At 35.6% G+C, this 14,583-nt stretch overlaps 2 protein-coding genes across 5 annotated transcripts in view; one reads left to right on the top strand and one right to left on the bottom strand.

Moving 5' to 3' along the window:
* The window catches only part of LOC106136883 (prolactin regulatory element-binding protein), a 199,624-nt gene that overhangs the window by 152,196 nt on the left and 32,845 nt on the right, over positions 1-14,583 (bottom strand). The gene's annotated exons all lie outside the window — the stretch shown is intronic.
* The window catches only part of LOC106136862 (nuclear factor of activated T-cells 5), an 81,009-nt gene that overhangs the window by 49,546 nt on the left and 16,880 nt on the right, over positions 1-14,583 (top strand). For all 3 annotated transcript variants that reach the window (XM_060945568.1, XM_060945571.1, XM_060945564.1), the window contains exon 2: positions 13,076-13,382. In XM_060945568.1, the coding sequence (XP_060801551.1) occupies positions 13,076-13,382 (307 nt within the window). The remainder of the gene's footprint in view (positions 1-13,075; positions 13,383-14,583) is intronic.

Below are 14,583 nucleotides of genomic sequence, written 5' to 3'. Positions count from 1 at the left end.
ACCTGTAGGCCCCTTTAGAAGAGCGGTAAAATGCTGCTTGATGAAATGAAGTGAAATTTTGTGTTTCAGCCCGTGACGAAAACTTCCCACTCCGTATCTTTTCCACAGATTTCGTAAAATGCGACTAGGCGATAGGCTTATAAACTTGTAATTCCTCTTGTAGACGATGGGTTAGCGACCTGTCACTATTACAATCTCAATTCCATCGTAAAGCCATTCAGCTGAACTTTCAATCTTTTCAAGACTGTTGGCTCTGTCTACCCCGCAATTTTGTATTAATTACCCTTACTACTTAATTTAATTCGTATTATCTTTTTTATAATAAAAGTTAGTGCCCTATAAATAAAAAAAATAAGTATAAAATGAAACTACATTCATAGCAGCTTAGTCTCGTCTCGTAGCAAAAGTGTAGCGGTGCTCTTTAGTTATTCAGACTAAGACTAGTGCAATAAAATTAATTATTCAAAGCGCGTTTTCTATTCTTATTGCTTATTCTTTGTCTATTGTTTTAGCGACTTTGTAACTTAAAGTTGGAATTTCAATTACGCTCTTGTAAATTGTAATGAAAAAACCAAGAAATCCAACATGAATAATTTTTTTTGAACTATTTTGGAAAACTCTTGAATGATAGGTATGAAACCCACTTTATTATTTTAAAAAAAGTCTAAAGTTATCTTGTGTTTGGACACTTCAATGTATACAGAGTTTTTAGACTGGTACTGACTGTTAAATTACTCAACGCGCGGTTAAAATCACTGATCGTATTTTGCGCAATTTTGGCTTGGATATTGTTATTATAAATGTCGCAGGCGGATGCTAAGAAATTCCTTCAGCGAAGGTCGAAGTAGTAAAATACTAAAATAAATTAACGAATGAGTCAGATGAAAGGCTAGCCACACAGTCTGTCCGTCTAGTTGTCACAACTAGCAGCATTTTAGCGCTGCGCATCATGCGGGGCGCGCGTGTTCCTAACTTGAATTTGATTAGAACGCAGTAGCCTATCTCTTCTACCTCAAACCCGTCCTTCGGATCTTATTTCTTGCTTATCAATGCGCTTTGTTTATGGTTCTATTCTTTTTTTATTGCGAAGGCATTTGTAAGCGGACAGCATTACGGTTTTAGGTAAATTAGGTTTAAATTTGTTACTTTGACCAAAGTAATTTTAAGGAATAACTATCGTTTTGATATTGAATGTGTTTTGTTTCTTTTTATTTTCTTTACTTGTTTTAAAGCTGATATTCATTGAATGGTCTCAAGTCTCAAGCTAGTAAAAAAGTATGTCAATACAATTTATACTAATTTTTTATCCTAGTAATATTAAAATTCCTATATTCAATAATAAAAAACAAAAAAACTTTTGCAAAAATTTATAACATTTCTGTTGCTGATATTTTAAAAATAAATATCTGGATCAGGTGTTATCATACAAATGTTAAAAATTACAGTTCCAAAGTTCCAATTCTAACTTTCACGACCACATCTGTCGTAAAGTCTTAGTTTGTAACGAATAAAAAATAACAGGCAAATTGAAGATTCGTTTACTTACAGAGTAAAAGGAATATTGACTCTCTTCAATTTGGTGTACAGTTATCTGAATACTATTTGTTTTCTATTGCCGAAGTGTGTCACGGAGATTGCGAGGCCCTTCCGAGTCCGATGCGGGCGCCAGCCACCGACATGTATTGCTGAACATCTCCTGGACAGAGCATCGGTGGTCGAGCTAGATATTAGACCTAAAAAAATAATGAGTAAAATGATATCTTTAAATGTGGTCATGATTTACAGTTCTATGTATCAGGGGCCTTGCAATAAATATCATTGTATCACAAAAACCGACCTTTTTTAAAAGTGCACACGTTCGAATCCTACCGAATTGATGGAGTGAAGACTCTTTTCTGAGTTAGGTATGTCTACTGAAACGATTACGATGAAATTTGGTATGTAGGTAGCTGAAGACCCAGAATAACATATACGAGTAGGCTTTTTATCCCGGAGTTCCCGCGGGATTGACTCCACGCGGGCGAAGTCGCGGGCGGCCTTAGCAATAATTTTATAAACATATGTATAACGTAGACACGTCCCTGACAAGGCAGAAGAAACTAAAGTCACAAGTCTTTCAGCGGATAAACTATCCAGTAATAACATCACTAAAGGTCGTCAACTCCGGTCGATTGCACTATCCTATATATTAGTATACTAGTTTCTGATAGGTTTTCCTCGTATGACCACTATGTAAATGATACCGATTTTAATGCGGCTAAGTGGAACGGATATTGTATGTACCGAGCTGAATTTGATAAGTCTTTAGACTGTATATGCGATTTATCATCAAGCCGAAAAACTGAACGTGGCCTATCAGACTTTTCAAGACTGTTGACTCTGTCTACCCCTCAAGGGATATATACGTGACTGTATAAATATAGTGATAGTTTTTCGCGCGATCAAAACGACGTCGCGCGTGTATATATGCTACGTGGCTAAAGATTGAACTAAGTCAGGATTGCGATCACATATATCATCCTGGGTAACTGTACCATTATGTCTGCGATACTAATAGAAAGAGTTCGCTGACCGAAGCCGCGAACAGAGTGTATCAAATCAAAACACAATTGATCGCAAATGCTGGACTATTTACCATGTTTATAACTTTTGGCATAAAAGCTGTTTTTTAGCTTTGAAAGCTCTCCTGCATACATACATATGGTCACGTCTATATCCCTTGCGAGGTAGACAGAGCCAACAGTCTTGAAAAGACTGAATGGCCACGTTCAGCTATTTGGCTTAATGATAGAATTGAGATTCAAATAGTGACAGGTTGCTAGCCCATCGCCTAAAAAGTATCCCAAGTTTGTATACTCTCTTATGAATAAAAAAATAACCTTTTAATAAGATCGTCTCCTCTTCTTTTTATTGTTTAAAAATGCTTCTCACTCTTTCTTACTGGTGTAGTCACAGTTGCATCCTCCGCTACTAAGCTTCGAGACCTTTCCACTCCTTCCTCGATAAAAGGTCTATTCAACACAAAAATAAACTTTCAATTCGAACCAGTACTTTCTGAGATTAGCGCGTTCAAAAAACAAACTCAAACAAATTAGTATAGATATAATATCGCCAAATCCACACAGTATTTTTACTCGTATTTATTTGTTTTTATACTTTTACGGGCTAAATAACGCTGCATCGAAGACAGGTTTGTGGGTGATATTGACGTCATTCGACCGCCATCTTTGTTTTTGCCACTTCAATGGTAGTGGACTTTGGTCGGCTTTCAATACGGTGAAATTGTTTTTTTTTATCAAATGAAACGTCATCAATTGACGAGAGAGCGTCGGTGGATGAATCGGTAAGGTGCCTGTTTAAAATGTTTGATGCGCATATAGGCACAGGTTCAAATCCCACCGCGGCCATGTACCAGTGACTATATTCGAAGTTATACACATTAGTTTCAATACTAACCGATGCACTTACGGTAAACTGAACCGGGATCCAATACGGGTTTAGATTACCCTGCAAAAGTTGCGGAGGTTAGTTGGGAGTCTCTCCGTGTAAAAATCAGAGTCACCTAATCCAGGCATCCATGGTCAAGGGTGTATCACGGGCTCCTCTCCAAGGTGGTGAGGATGCAACCAGGACTGATGAGAAAGGAACCAAGAATAATTCAATACATACATATAATCTGTATGACTAGGTATATGCATGGGTTATAGACATGACTATAGTTAAGTATATTTGTACATACGTCTGTATCCCTTACGGGGTCGACAGAGCCAACAGTCTCACAAAGACTGCAAGGCCACGTTCAGCTGTATGACTTAACATCGATGGGAAAGTGGTCCTATTCTTGTGCAATTCTATTGCCGGGAACCACACGGCTAACGAGGAAGAAGTCGTCACCAGCATACGTGTCTGCATCCGTGACGTCACCATTATGAGCGCAAACAGCGTGTAGTAGCTATTCTTATCAGCGACAGGAGGCAGCATATTTCGTTATCGCGCGCAGACTGAACGACGATAGTGGTTTATTTTGCGTAGGAATTCAGTGTTATACATATCTGGGTGTAACTAGCGTTTTATTATTGTGTTTATTATACCAGACTTTTAAAGAAAGATGCCATAAGCTTTCAAGAAGAAAATTACGCCTGTTAACCTACTTAATAGCTACGTTTCAGACAATTTTTGATGTGAATTAAAGCACTTGTAAGTATTTCTATCAAATACTTAATTGAATAAAAGTACTGCCGTGTGGTTCCAGCACTCCTCCCCGTCTCTTTCCCATGGAAATCGTATAAGGCGACTAAGTGATATGCTCATGTACCAGGGACGTTTAGGCGATGGGCTAGCAACCTGTCACTATTTGAATCTCAATCAGGCCAAAAAGCTGAACGTGGTCTATCATTCTTGAAAAGATTTGGCTCTGTCTACCCGGTAAGGGATATAGACGTGACTATGTATGTATGTAATGAAAGAACGAGGCTCAAAATAATTTAGACTAGATTCAAAGAAAGTGTCTTATTGGACCTTTGAAAATAATCCACACAAGTTTCGAACCTGTAGATACATAATTTACGAGTCTATTTGTACCTTAAGTTAAATTTAAGATCTGTTACGATGGGACTGACATATCTTAACGACAAAAGTACCTTAATTAAAAAAAAGATTGAAAATACAAAAATTCTCTACGTTAAATGTTAGTCAGTCACTCTTATGGTTCATGCGCTTTGCATTTAACCAAGGCTGACATAGTAAAAGTTTTATAAAGTAATGATGAGTTTCAATTTGGCCAAATTATTTGCAAAACACTAGCAGCCAGGTCAGATAACATTATCAGCTACGTAATCCCCGTCTATCAGTGGACGTCGACGATTGACACAAATAAACAAAATGTCCAAGATTCAAATAAAACAGCACAGCGTATCAAATTACCCGAATTAGTTGCGAGGTGATCGGTCGTGATAATTACCTCTTTATGCCGTATAAACGTGCCGTGTGGTTCCCGGCACCAAAAGAAAAAATGATAGGACCACCCCATCTCATTTCCATGGATATCGTTAAAATGCGACTAATAGAATAGAATAGATTTATTTTCAAAATTGGATACAAGGTATCACTTATTGACGTCACATCACTTAAATCTAATTATAACTACTACCGCTTCCAAAGCGCGCCGTGAAGATAGGTTTATAAACTTAGGATTCTTTTTTAGGCGATGGGCTAGCAACCTGTCACTTATTGAATGCTAATTCTATCATTAAACCAAACAGCTGAACGTGTTCTATCAGTCTTTTCGAGACAGTCGGCTCCGTCTATGGTTACTCTTAACCAACTCTTAGCCAGAACGTCCCCGATTTGGATTAAATGTGTCTATGAAATGTATGTATGTATGTAATGTTTCGCAAAATTCTTTTTATACTTCTTACATTTAGCGAGTTAGTTAAGCGAGTGCTAACATATGTTTCTCAACTTCTCACAAGGACATTCGATTTTGTTAATGTTTTGCTTCCAGTTTTCCTTATATTATGCCAAAATATTATATACATATATTAATTACTAGAGGCCGCCCGCGACTTCGTCCGCATGGAAACCCTATCAATCCCGCGGGAACTCCGGGATAAAAAGTAGCCTATATGTACATACCAAATTTCATCGTAATCGGTTCAGTAGTTTTTGCGTGAAAGAGTAACAAACATCCATACTGACATACTCACAAACTTTTGCATTTATAATATTAGTAGGATTTATAATATTATCTATTTTATTGTGGTACAAGCACGTGTAAAATTATCATTGTTTTTGCCAATAGTTGGATGCGGTGTCCAGGACTGGAAAAAACATCAAAATCCACACTATTAGTAAAGTTAAAAGATTTGTATGTTTGTTATGAATCTAAAGTGCTGTTACTTATACCTAAATAAAAACTGAACAGTAATTTCCTTCCTTTATATAGAGAGTTATTTAAAAAGATCAAACAAGGAAAAATAAAAAAGAAAATTATGTAACTACTCGTACTTTGTAATGGAGTTCTGAAAAGACCCTTTTTAATTCGAAGAACTTGTTCGATACTTTCCTGAATTAAATGTTTTCTATAAATAATTTCTGGCTTAATTACATAACTTCAAAACTTTTGAAAGACCGTGATAACGTGCGTAATTGTAGACCCTCTACGGACGTGGGTTTTTTTATATTTTTCGTAGCTTATCTCTCGTAGAGGATCTACGCCGCATCTGTAATGGGAAATAGCTATAATATTAATTTGTTTTCAATTTGTATATGCCCGTCGTTACTTGTTGACCTCGGGTACAGAAACAAAGTTTTCTTTGTGTTGTGACATAAATTTCTTACATACACACATAGTATATATGTAAAATATACATATAATTCCATCTATATCCCTTGAGGGGTAGTCAGAGTCAACAGTCTTGAAAGGAATGAAACTGAAAGGTCACGTTTAGCTGTATGAGCCTATCGTGGAATTGAGATTCAATAGTGCGGTTGCTAGCCCATCGCCTTTAAATTAAAGAATGATTATTTTTATATTAAGGTTACAAGCGATTAGTATCCTAAATAAATAAAGTGCCGTGTGGTTCGCGGCACCAATAGAAAAAATAATGGGACTCTTTCCTATCGATGTTCGAAAAATCGACTAAGGGATTGATTGGCTTATAAACTAGGGATTCTTCTTTTAGGCAATGCGCTGGCAACCTGTCACTATTTGAATCTCAATTCTATCATTAAGCCAAACAGCTGAACATGGCCTTTCAGTCTTTCCAAGACTCTGTTGGCTCTGTCTCCGCAAGGGATATAGACATGACGATATGTATGTTACATACATAAATGAAGTAGACGTATGACTATCACGCCTATTCGCCGGTCCGCCGCTTGCCGGACTTTCGTCGAGCACAGCCGATACGCTGATAACACGCCGGTCGGTGACCTCAGTGCAGCCGTGCATTGTCGAGACTCGAGACGATTACCAGCACTATATTTATCTTGTGCCAATACAATACAACGCGTCTTCAAACTAGATAGAGCAAATAGTTTGTTTTTTTTATTTGAGAGAGAATCTGCTGCACTCATTCGATTTATCATGAGACATTTCAACATCACTTAATAATTGTCGTATCTTTTGGTTTCATAACTTTGGTTGATGTTAAATAAATTACTTAAAACTAAGTTTACAGCCGCTTCCAAAGCGTCAGTGTAGGAGAAGCGGTAAAGAATTGCGCTGCAGGATTTATTTCGATAATGTCAACTTTTTGTTTTAAATTTTGTTTTATGTTAAAAAAATAACATCATTCATACTTACCAATATGAAAAATACTATTCAGTATTTCTTATTAACTTCACGTATTTTACATTAATGCCTACTTAAAATGAATGTAAATTATGTAAAACTATTCTTTTATTGCGCGCCAAACTTAGTGTGACCAATTATTTTTTAACGCTGGCGAACCGATTTTTTTTTTAATCTTGGCACGTGCATTGCTCATATTTTTTTCTTCCTGCAGTCTACTTTTTACTCATTTATGGATAAAGAAAGTAATATCTCGTAGATTTTATTTTAAAAATAAATCGATTTAAAACACGATTCTTGATAAATAAATTCGTAATAATATATTTATGTAATTTCTAAGCTGTCCGCAATAAACGCTTTTTTTTTACTAAATTGTGAGCATCTAATAACGACTTTACATATTATATTGACCTACGAACTTAAAAAATCTATAGACTAAACCTACATACCTTTCAAATTCCACAAAATCAGACGACAAGGCACCGGTTATAAAAAGTTACAAACAAGATTACATATAAAATGTATTTTTGCCCGAAGTTGATTGGTATATGAACCGTCCCGTCCAAAACCGGATTCATGGTCACTCCAGCCATACCTTCGACAGTTCCAAACTGCAGGTCACAGACCCTCGTCTATTTTTAGCCTCACGTAGATAGAAATGCATTCTATAGCAAGTTTTATTATGATAATGATTATTTTACGCACTTTCTCTTCCGCGGCGGCCCCGATAGGTCCAATTTAATATAAAATATGTATGAAGCTATAAATAGAGACTTGTAACGGCTATTTTAGGCTGTGGTAGGTGTTGCTGAAATTATTTCGTAGCAGCCTACCAAAAAAAAGACGATTAATAATTGTGTGTTGCTAACAGCTCAGTCAAAACCTCTTTGGCAAGTAACAAAATTGTTGAGGTTTTCAGTAAATAAATCGTCTACAATATTTAAGTTTTTAAGCAGACAAACATTTTGTCCACATACAGAAAAACACAAAATGTTTGTCTGCTTCTTGCTCTTATTCCTGATATCGATAAATCGATAAATTAAAAATAAAATTTATGACAGACCTCGTTAATTTTTCAGCAAACAGACGATAATTTTAATTGCATTACAAAAAAAAATCATCAAATTTAACCTATTTCCTGAACATGATCGGGCGTCGTCTATCAACCCAGTCATCAACTATTGACCTATCAGTCTGAACAGCAGGCACAATCAGAGATAACCTAACAAATGTGTTTTACCGCCCGTTACGCGCTTCCTTATCAGTGTGAACCGGCGGGAACCGGTGAAAACCGGTTGGCAGCCACAAGGACGGCTAAATATAGCCGCTTTGGTTCGCCGCGCATGTAACAGTGTGACAAAACAGCTATTACAAAGAGAAAGACCGAATCATTTCAATGTCAGTGTTTCGGTGACAGATTTACGTCAAAAATGGAAATGTTTTCTTTTTTTTATTTATTTAGGAAAGGAATAAACAGCACTTCAAACGTCACAATCAAATATATTAAACTAAATGTCAGTAAAGATTCTTTCTTTAGTTTCTAGAGCGGATTGCGTACATATTAGTAGTAAAATCATATTTTTGACGGGAGAATCTGTTATTTACTAGCAAATGATACAATATTTACCTATAAAAAAAAACATGTTATTCTGAAATCAAGTGGCTATAATTGAATAAGTAGATATAAGTACCTATTTAGTTTGGCATGCATGTCAAGTCCAGCTTTCGTTGATAAGAGATCTACGAAAGAGATTAAATCCCTTATCTACAAAACTAGACAAGGAAAACATAGTTTTTTTTTCAGTAAAGAACATTGTAAAAATATTTTATTAATTTTTTTTTAAGTTCTTGAACACAACTCCGCAGATTACCTACTCTTTTCCTGAATTTTTTTGTGATTCCTTCCGCTTTTAACACTGATTGTTCACTTATAAAAAAATATTAAGTAGAATACAGAAAATAATCTCGTGTAAATATTTAGCCGAGTATTATGTAAAACGGTTACATGACCGATAAACGATAACCCAAACTATCAAAGACAAAGTACGCACTTACGAATGATAATAATAATGTGAAATGAATATACCTATATCTGTAAATGATATTTTTAATCTGTATCCTGATCTGATGTCAACACACGTCTACCACATTTATATTTCTTTTCCTGAAACAAATTATGATTACATATCATCAGTTTATTGCTTGCCAGCGTTGCGTAACTGAATGATAAACTTGTACAATGTTCTTCGAGAAAATGAATCAAAAATAATATATATATATTGAAGCTTTCAATTTAAAAAAAATGTTTATGTGAAAAAAGAATAGGACCACTCCATCTCTTTCCCGTGTATGTCGTAAAAGGCGACTATGGTATAGTATAGCTTATATACTTGGGATTCCTCTTTTAGGCAATGGGCTAACAACCTGTGACTATTTGAATCTCAATTAGCTGAGCGTGGCCTTTCAGTCTTTTGATGACTGTCGGCTCTGTCCACCTCGCAAGGATATATACCCGCATAGACGTGATTATTATGTTTTATGTGTACCAAATATTCAAAACTTTTTGATTTGAGATTGGAACTGATAAAAACACATGACAAACTTCAAATTTGTTTGAAAAAGAAACAAAATGAAAAAATCCTTTTATATTCTTTATGGCCTTCCGTGATTTATTAAACACCCCTCAAGTTTCAAAAAAATTTGCTTAGGATAAGAAAGCGTCTGGGTCATCTCTTGTACTATGGCACTACTAAACAAGGAAGATTGGCGATGATGTGATGATGATGATGCCACATCATCAAGGCCAAGGATTAGTGTCTGAATTTACGATTTCCTGTAACTAACTTATCTAACATCTAATAAAACACATTAAATGTGAGTTACATAACATTAATAAATTAAGTTGGCAACTTGTCGTAATCTATACTATATGTACCTTCTTACTTCAATTTGTTTTCTGAAGTCTAGATGCTTTTTCCTACTGTTTTATTCTTCTATTTCAAGCGTAAACTTCTTTTTTCAAAATCGATGTCAATATTTTATTCAGAAAGTAGGCCTTCGCAGGCAGTTTTTTACCGTCATTTCATTTGACATTTCAATTAATTGAATTTAAGTTATAACCAATATATTAGTACTAGCTGTGCCCGCGACTTCGTCCGCGTGGAATAGTTATTATGGGCATCATTGAAGCCCTCAAGTATGAATAAATCTCCCCGTTTTTTTCAAATCCATCAATTTTTTGCTTCTTATAGTTGCAGTGTGATGTTATATAGCCTAAAGACTTCCTCGATAAATGGACTATTATAAACCAGTAGTTCCTCAGATTAGCGCGTGCAAACAAACAAACTCTTCAGCTTTATAATATTAGTATAGATTTGTCAACATGGCAAAAACACTAGAGCCTTCTTCTTTTTAAAACCGATACTTATTGGGTTATGAATATAGATGAAGATATTTTCATGTAAAATTACTTTGCAGCCTCATTACGTACTAAAGAATTTTAGCAAAAATTCTAACCAATCAAACATTGCTGATAATTGATAATTAATTGATCGTCATTTGTCTTGGTTATTCTATGAAAAACATGCTTTGTGTATCCCAATTTTATTGCTAGACACCAGAATATTTATCATACGTCGATAATAATATTATAGACACGTTTATATTTATCATTCAGTCAAGTGCGTATGTGTTCTATGGGTTATCACTATCGGTCGTGTAACCAATTTACATAACAACCGACTAAATATTTACACGAATCTAGGCATACACACACACACACCTATCATTTGTTGAAGATGGTTCAGAAGAATATAGAAGCGACACAATGTGCCGTGTGGTTCCCGGCACCAATACAAAAAAAATAGGACCACTCCATCTCTTTCCCATGGATGTCGTAAAAGGCGACTAAGGGATAGGCTTACAAATTTGGGATTCTTTTTTAGGCGATGGGCTAGCAACCTGTCAATATTCGTATCTCAATTCTATCATTAAGCCAAATAGCTGAACGTGGCCAATCAGTATTTGTCTACCCCGCAAGGGATATAGACGTGACCATATGTACATATGTATGAAACGATGTTTCGTGTAAATATTTAATTTTCAAAAATATCTCAATTCATCATATTTTGATATTTATTAGTGAAATCTTTCATTGGATAATTTGAATGTCTTATTTGAACTGGCAAAATTAAAATGTCTTTAAAAATTATTTACAAATGACGTTCCTGACATCAAAGCGTCTTGAAAATACATTTTAACCTTTAGTTGTCCATAAATTCACAGTATGAAATTTTTTTTTTCATAATTGATCTATATACTTTGAACCACACCTATTTTTATTATTATTGACTTGAGCAATGAGAAACACTAGGTCACTACATGCCAATAGACACAATAAATGGCTATTGATTTTTATTTTAAAGATCCATTCATTATATTATAGTTAATTATGGCATAATGGAATCGAGTTATGGATGAATTCATTAACATTTTATCAACAACCTTCACAATAATATTTTTATTATTTGCTCAACTGTCGACGACTCCCATAGAAATCGAAATAATATGTAACGATAGAAATGCCATATTGAATTTGAAACTGAAGGAATTGGAATTAAATATTTCATCTTCTTGCAATGCACACATTTTCCACTGCAGTTGTAAAGATTTCAATCTGAACAAATACGAGACTTAATTTTCTAGGGGCTATTCACGTACTAAGGGCAACCAGTCACTATTTCAATCTCAATCATTAAGACAAACTCAACGTGGCCTTTTCCAAGACTTGACTCTACTTCGCAAAGAATTAAGATGTTATAATATATTGAAATGCATCATGACGAACGTTATGAAGATTACCCTCAGTTGTGACGACACATATAATAAAACTTACCGCTTCTATAGTCTTACATTATTTCGAATTCTATGGTCACAGTCAATTTTATTGGTAAATTTATGATAGATTGTTAAATAAACGTCTGATTGACGGCTACGCGACCTACAAAAGCAATCGATACAATTTACATCTTACTTACACGTGTTAACTTCTCCCTTTTATAGCATACTAGCTGTGCCCGCGACTTCGTCCGCGTGGAATTGTTATTTTGGGCATCATTGAAGCCCTCAAGGATGAATAATTTTCCCCGATTAATTTCACATTCTCCATTATTTCTTCGCTCCTAATAGTTGCGGCGTGATGTTATATTATACATCCTAAAGCCTTCTTCAATAAATGGTCTATTCAACGCAAAAATTTTAAGGTATATATGTATCTAGGATTGAACACACATACCAATAATATTATGTTTGACACAGTTAATGAATTGACGTAGGTCATTTACATATTTTTAGCATAAGACTATCAAAACTTGGTAGTGCTAGTATGCAAATCTACCATGTTAAAAAAGATAGTATTTTTGCCATAAACAAGTTCCTATTATGCTCCACCTGACTCTGATGTACATCAAAAATGACGAGGTATCCTTTAAATAAGTGAGGTACATACAAACTTTTCATCTTCGTGATCTGAAATTTTGTGAAATAATGTTCATTATATCATGAAGGTGGTAAACAAACAAAATCTTAGGCAAAAACGATCTTTTTTTCAATACTGCGTACGTACGACATGTTAACAGTAAATTAAAGTAAAACAAGGAAATAAAAAGACACTAACCAAGTTAATTATAGTCGGCCATATTCGAGTTATGCCGACTAACTAATATAACAAACACACCCGTGGCTACAGAATTGATGCTAAATGTATTTCTTTCTGTTTGTCGACAGGCATGAAAATGACTATGTCCACGAGCGCGACTATGTCCGCCCGGGTTCACAGAAAAGTGATGCGCGCGCCGCACGCGCGTGCGCACCCGGGCAAAATGGCGCACGGCGGGAAAATGACGCACACGGGCAAACTGACGCACCCCGGGAAAGTTAATTACCACCCCGGGAAGATCGTGCACGTTGGGAAAATGGCGCATTTAGGGAAATTCGGGAAATTAGCGCACTATGCGCAGACGCACGCGCTGCGACCGCCCGAGACGTGCGACAACAGCAACGACAGCGGACTCGGACCGGATCCGGTCAACAGGTAAGACATGTCGACTGACGTTACGCTATTTAAGAAAATCTAATATATCTTTTAGATATACTAATTGCATTTGTAATAACTCTTTACCCGGATGTTTATGGTACACATCCGGGTAAACCCGGATATAGTCAATTATTATACTGTAACTTGCTTTCACATGTCTATCGCTTGTTCACGCTGTAATCATCTTAATACGAAGCTGTCATAAGTGCTTATTGGTAGGTACTTCTGCATGGCATCTTAATATACTACAAGTAGGCATGCACTCATCAATGTCATGTCGTCCATTATTCAAATTGCCTCGTGTTGCAACTGCTTGCAGTGAGGAGCATAGACAACGCACCTCTCACTCCCTCTCATCATGGCACTACAGAAATCTCGTTGTGACTTCTACTGCCTGTTGTATCTTCAATTGCATTTTAAGCAATCAATATACCTGATGCATGTGATTTCAAAGATTTGGCAAAGTTTTAACAATCAGATAGGGCTGTGCCCTTTTTTTTGACACGCTGGGTTTTTTTTGTAGATTTTAGCCCTTAGTCCCCTCTTATGACATCCAAATGAAGAGATGTGATTATCCTTTTCCTAATTATAACATAAGGTAAGTTCTATAATCCTCACTCACGCGTGGTCTTTATAACAAACCAGAGGTATTATGTCTTACTAAAGGCCGCCCGCGACTTCGTCCGCGTGGAATAAAGTAGCATATATGTTATTCTGGGTCTTCAGCTACCTACATATTAAATTTCATCGTAATCGGTCCAGTAGTTTTTGCGTGAAAGAGTAACAAACATCCATGCTGTCATCCTGACATACTCACAAACTATCGCATTTAAACTAATATTTAGTGGGATATATCATTCACGCTATTGCATATTCGCTTTAGTTGCACTCCGTTTGTACCTAAATATTACAATTTAAAAATCAATTTTGCCCGAAGCTCCCGTAGGATTTCCTATTGTAGGATTAGGATTTATCCTTCCTTGCCTACGTCATTGTTACTAACGTCAATAATTACATTTTGATTATTTGTTTACAAATTGTTGAATGTTTCGTTCAATTGCTACAGAGTATTCAGCCTGAAGTATTAATGCAAAAAATATTACGTTATTCCTGAAAAAAAATATAAATCGAGAAAAATTTTACGGGATTAAAAAAAAATTACTTTACTAAATGCCCATATAAATTTTATAAAAAAAAA

This window comes from Amyelois transitella, chromosome 2, assembly GCF_032362555.1.
Source record: "Amyelois transitella isolate CPQ chromosome 2, ilAmyTran1.1, whole genome shotgun sequence".
NCBI classification, from domain to species: domain Eukaryota; kingdom Metazoa; phylum Arthropoda; class Insecta; order Lepidoptera; family Pyralidae; genus Amyelois; species Amyelois transitella.
The sequence above is the reverse complement of the archived record's forward strand: the minus strand, read 5'-3'. Positions and strand labels throughout refer to the sequence as shown.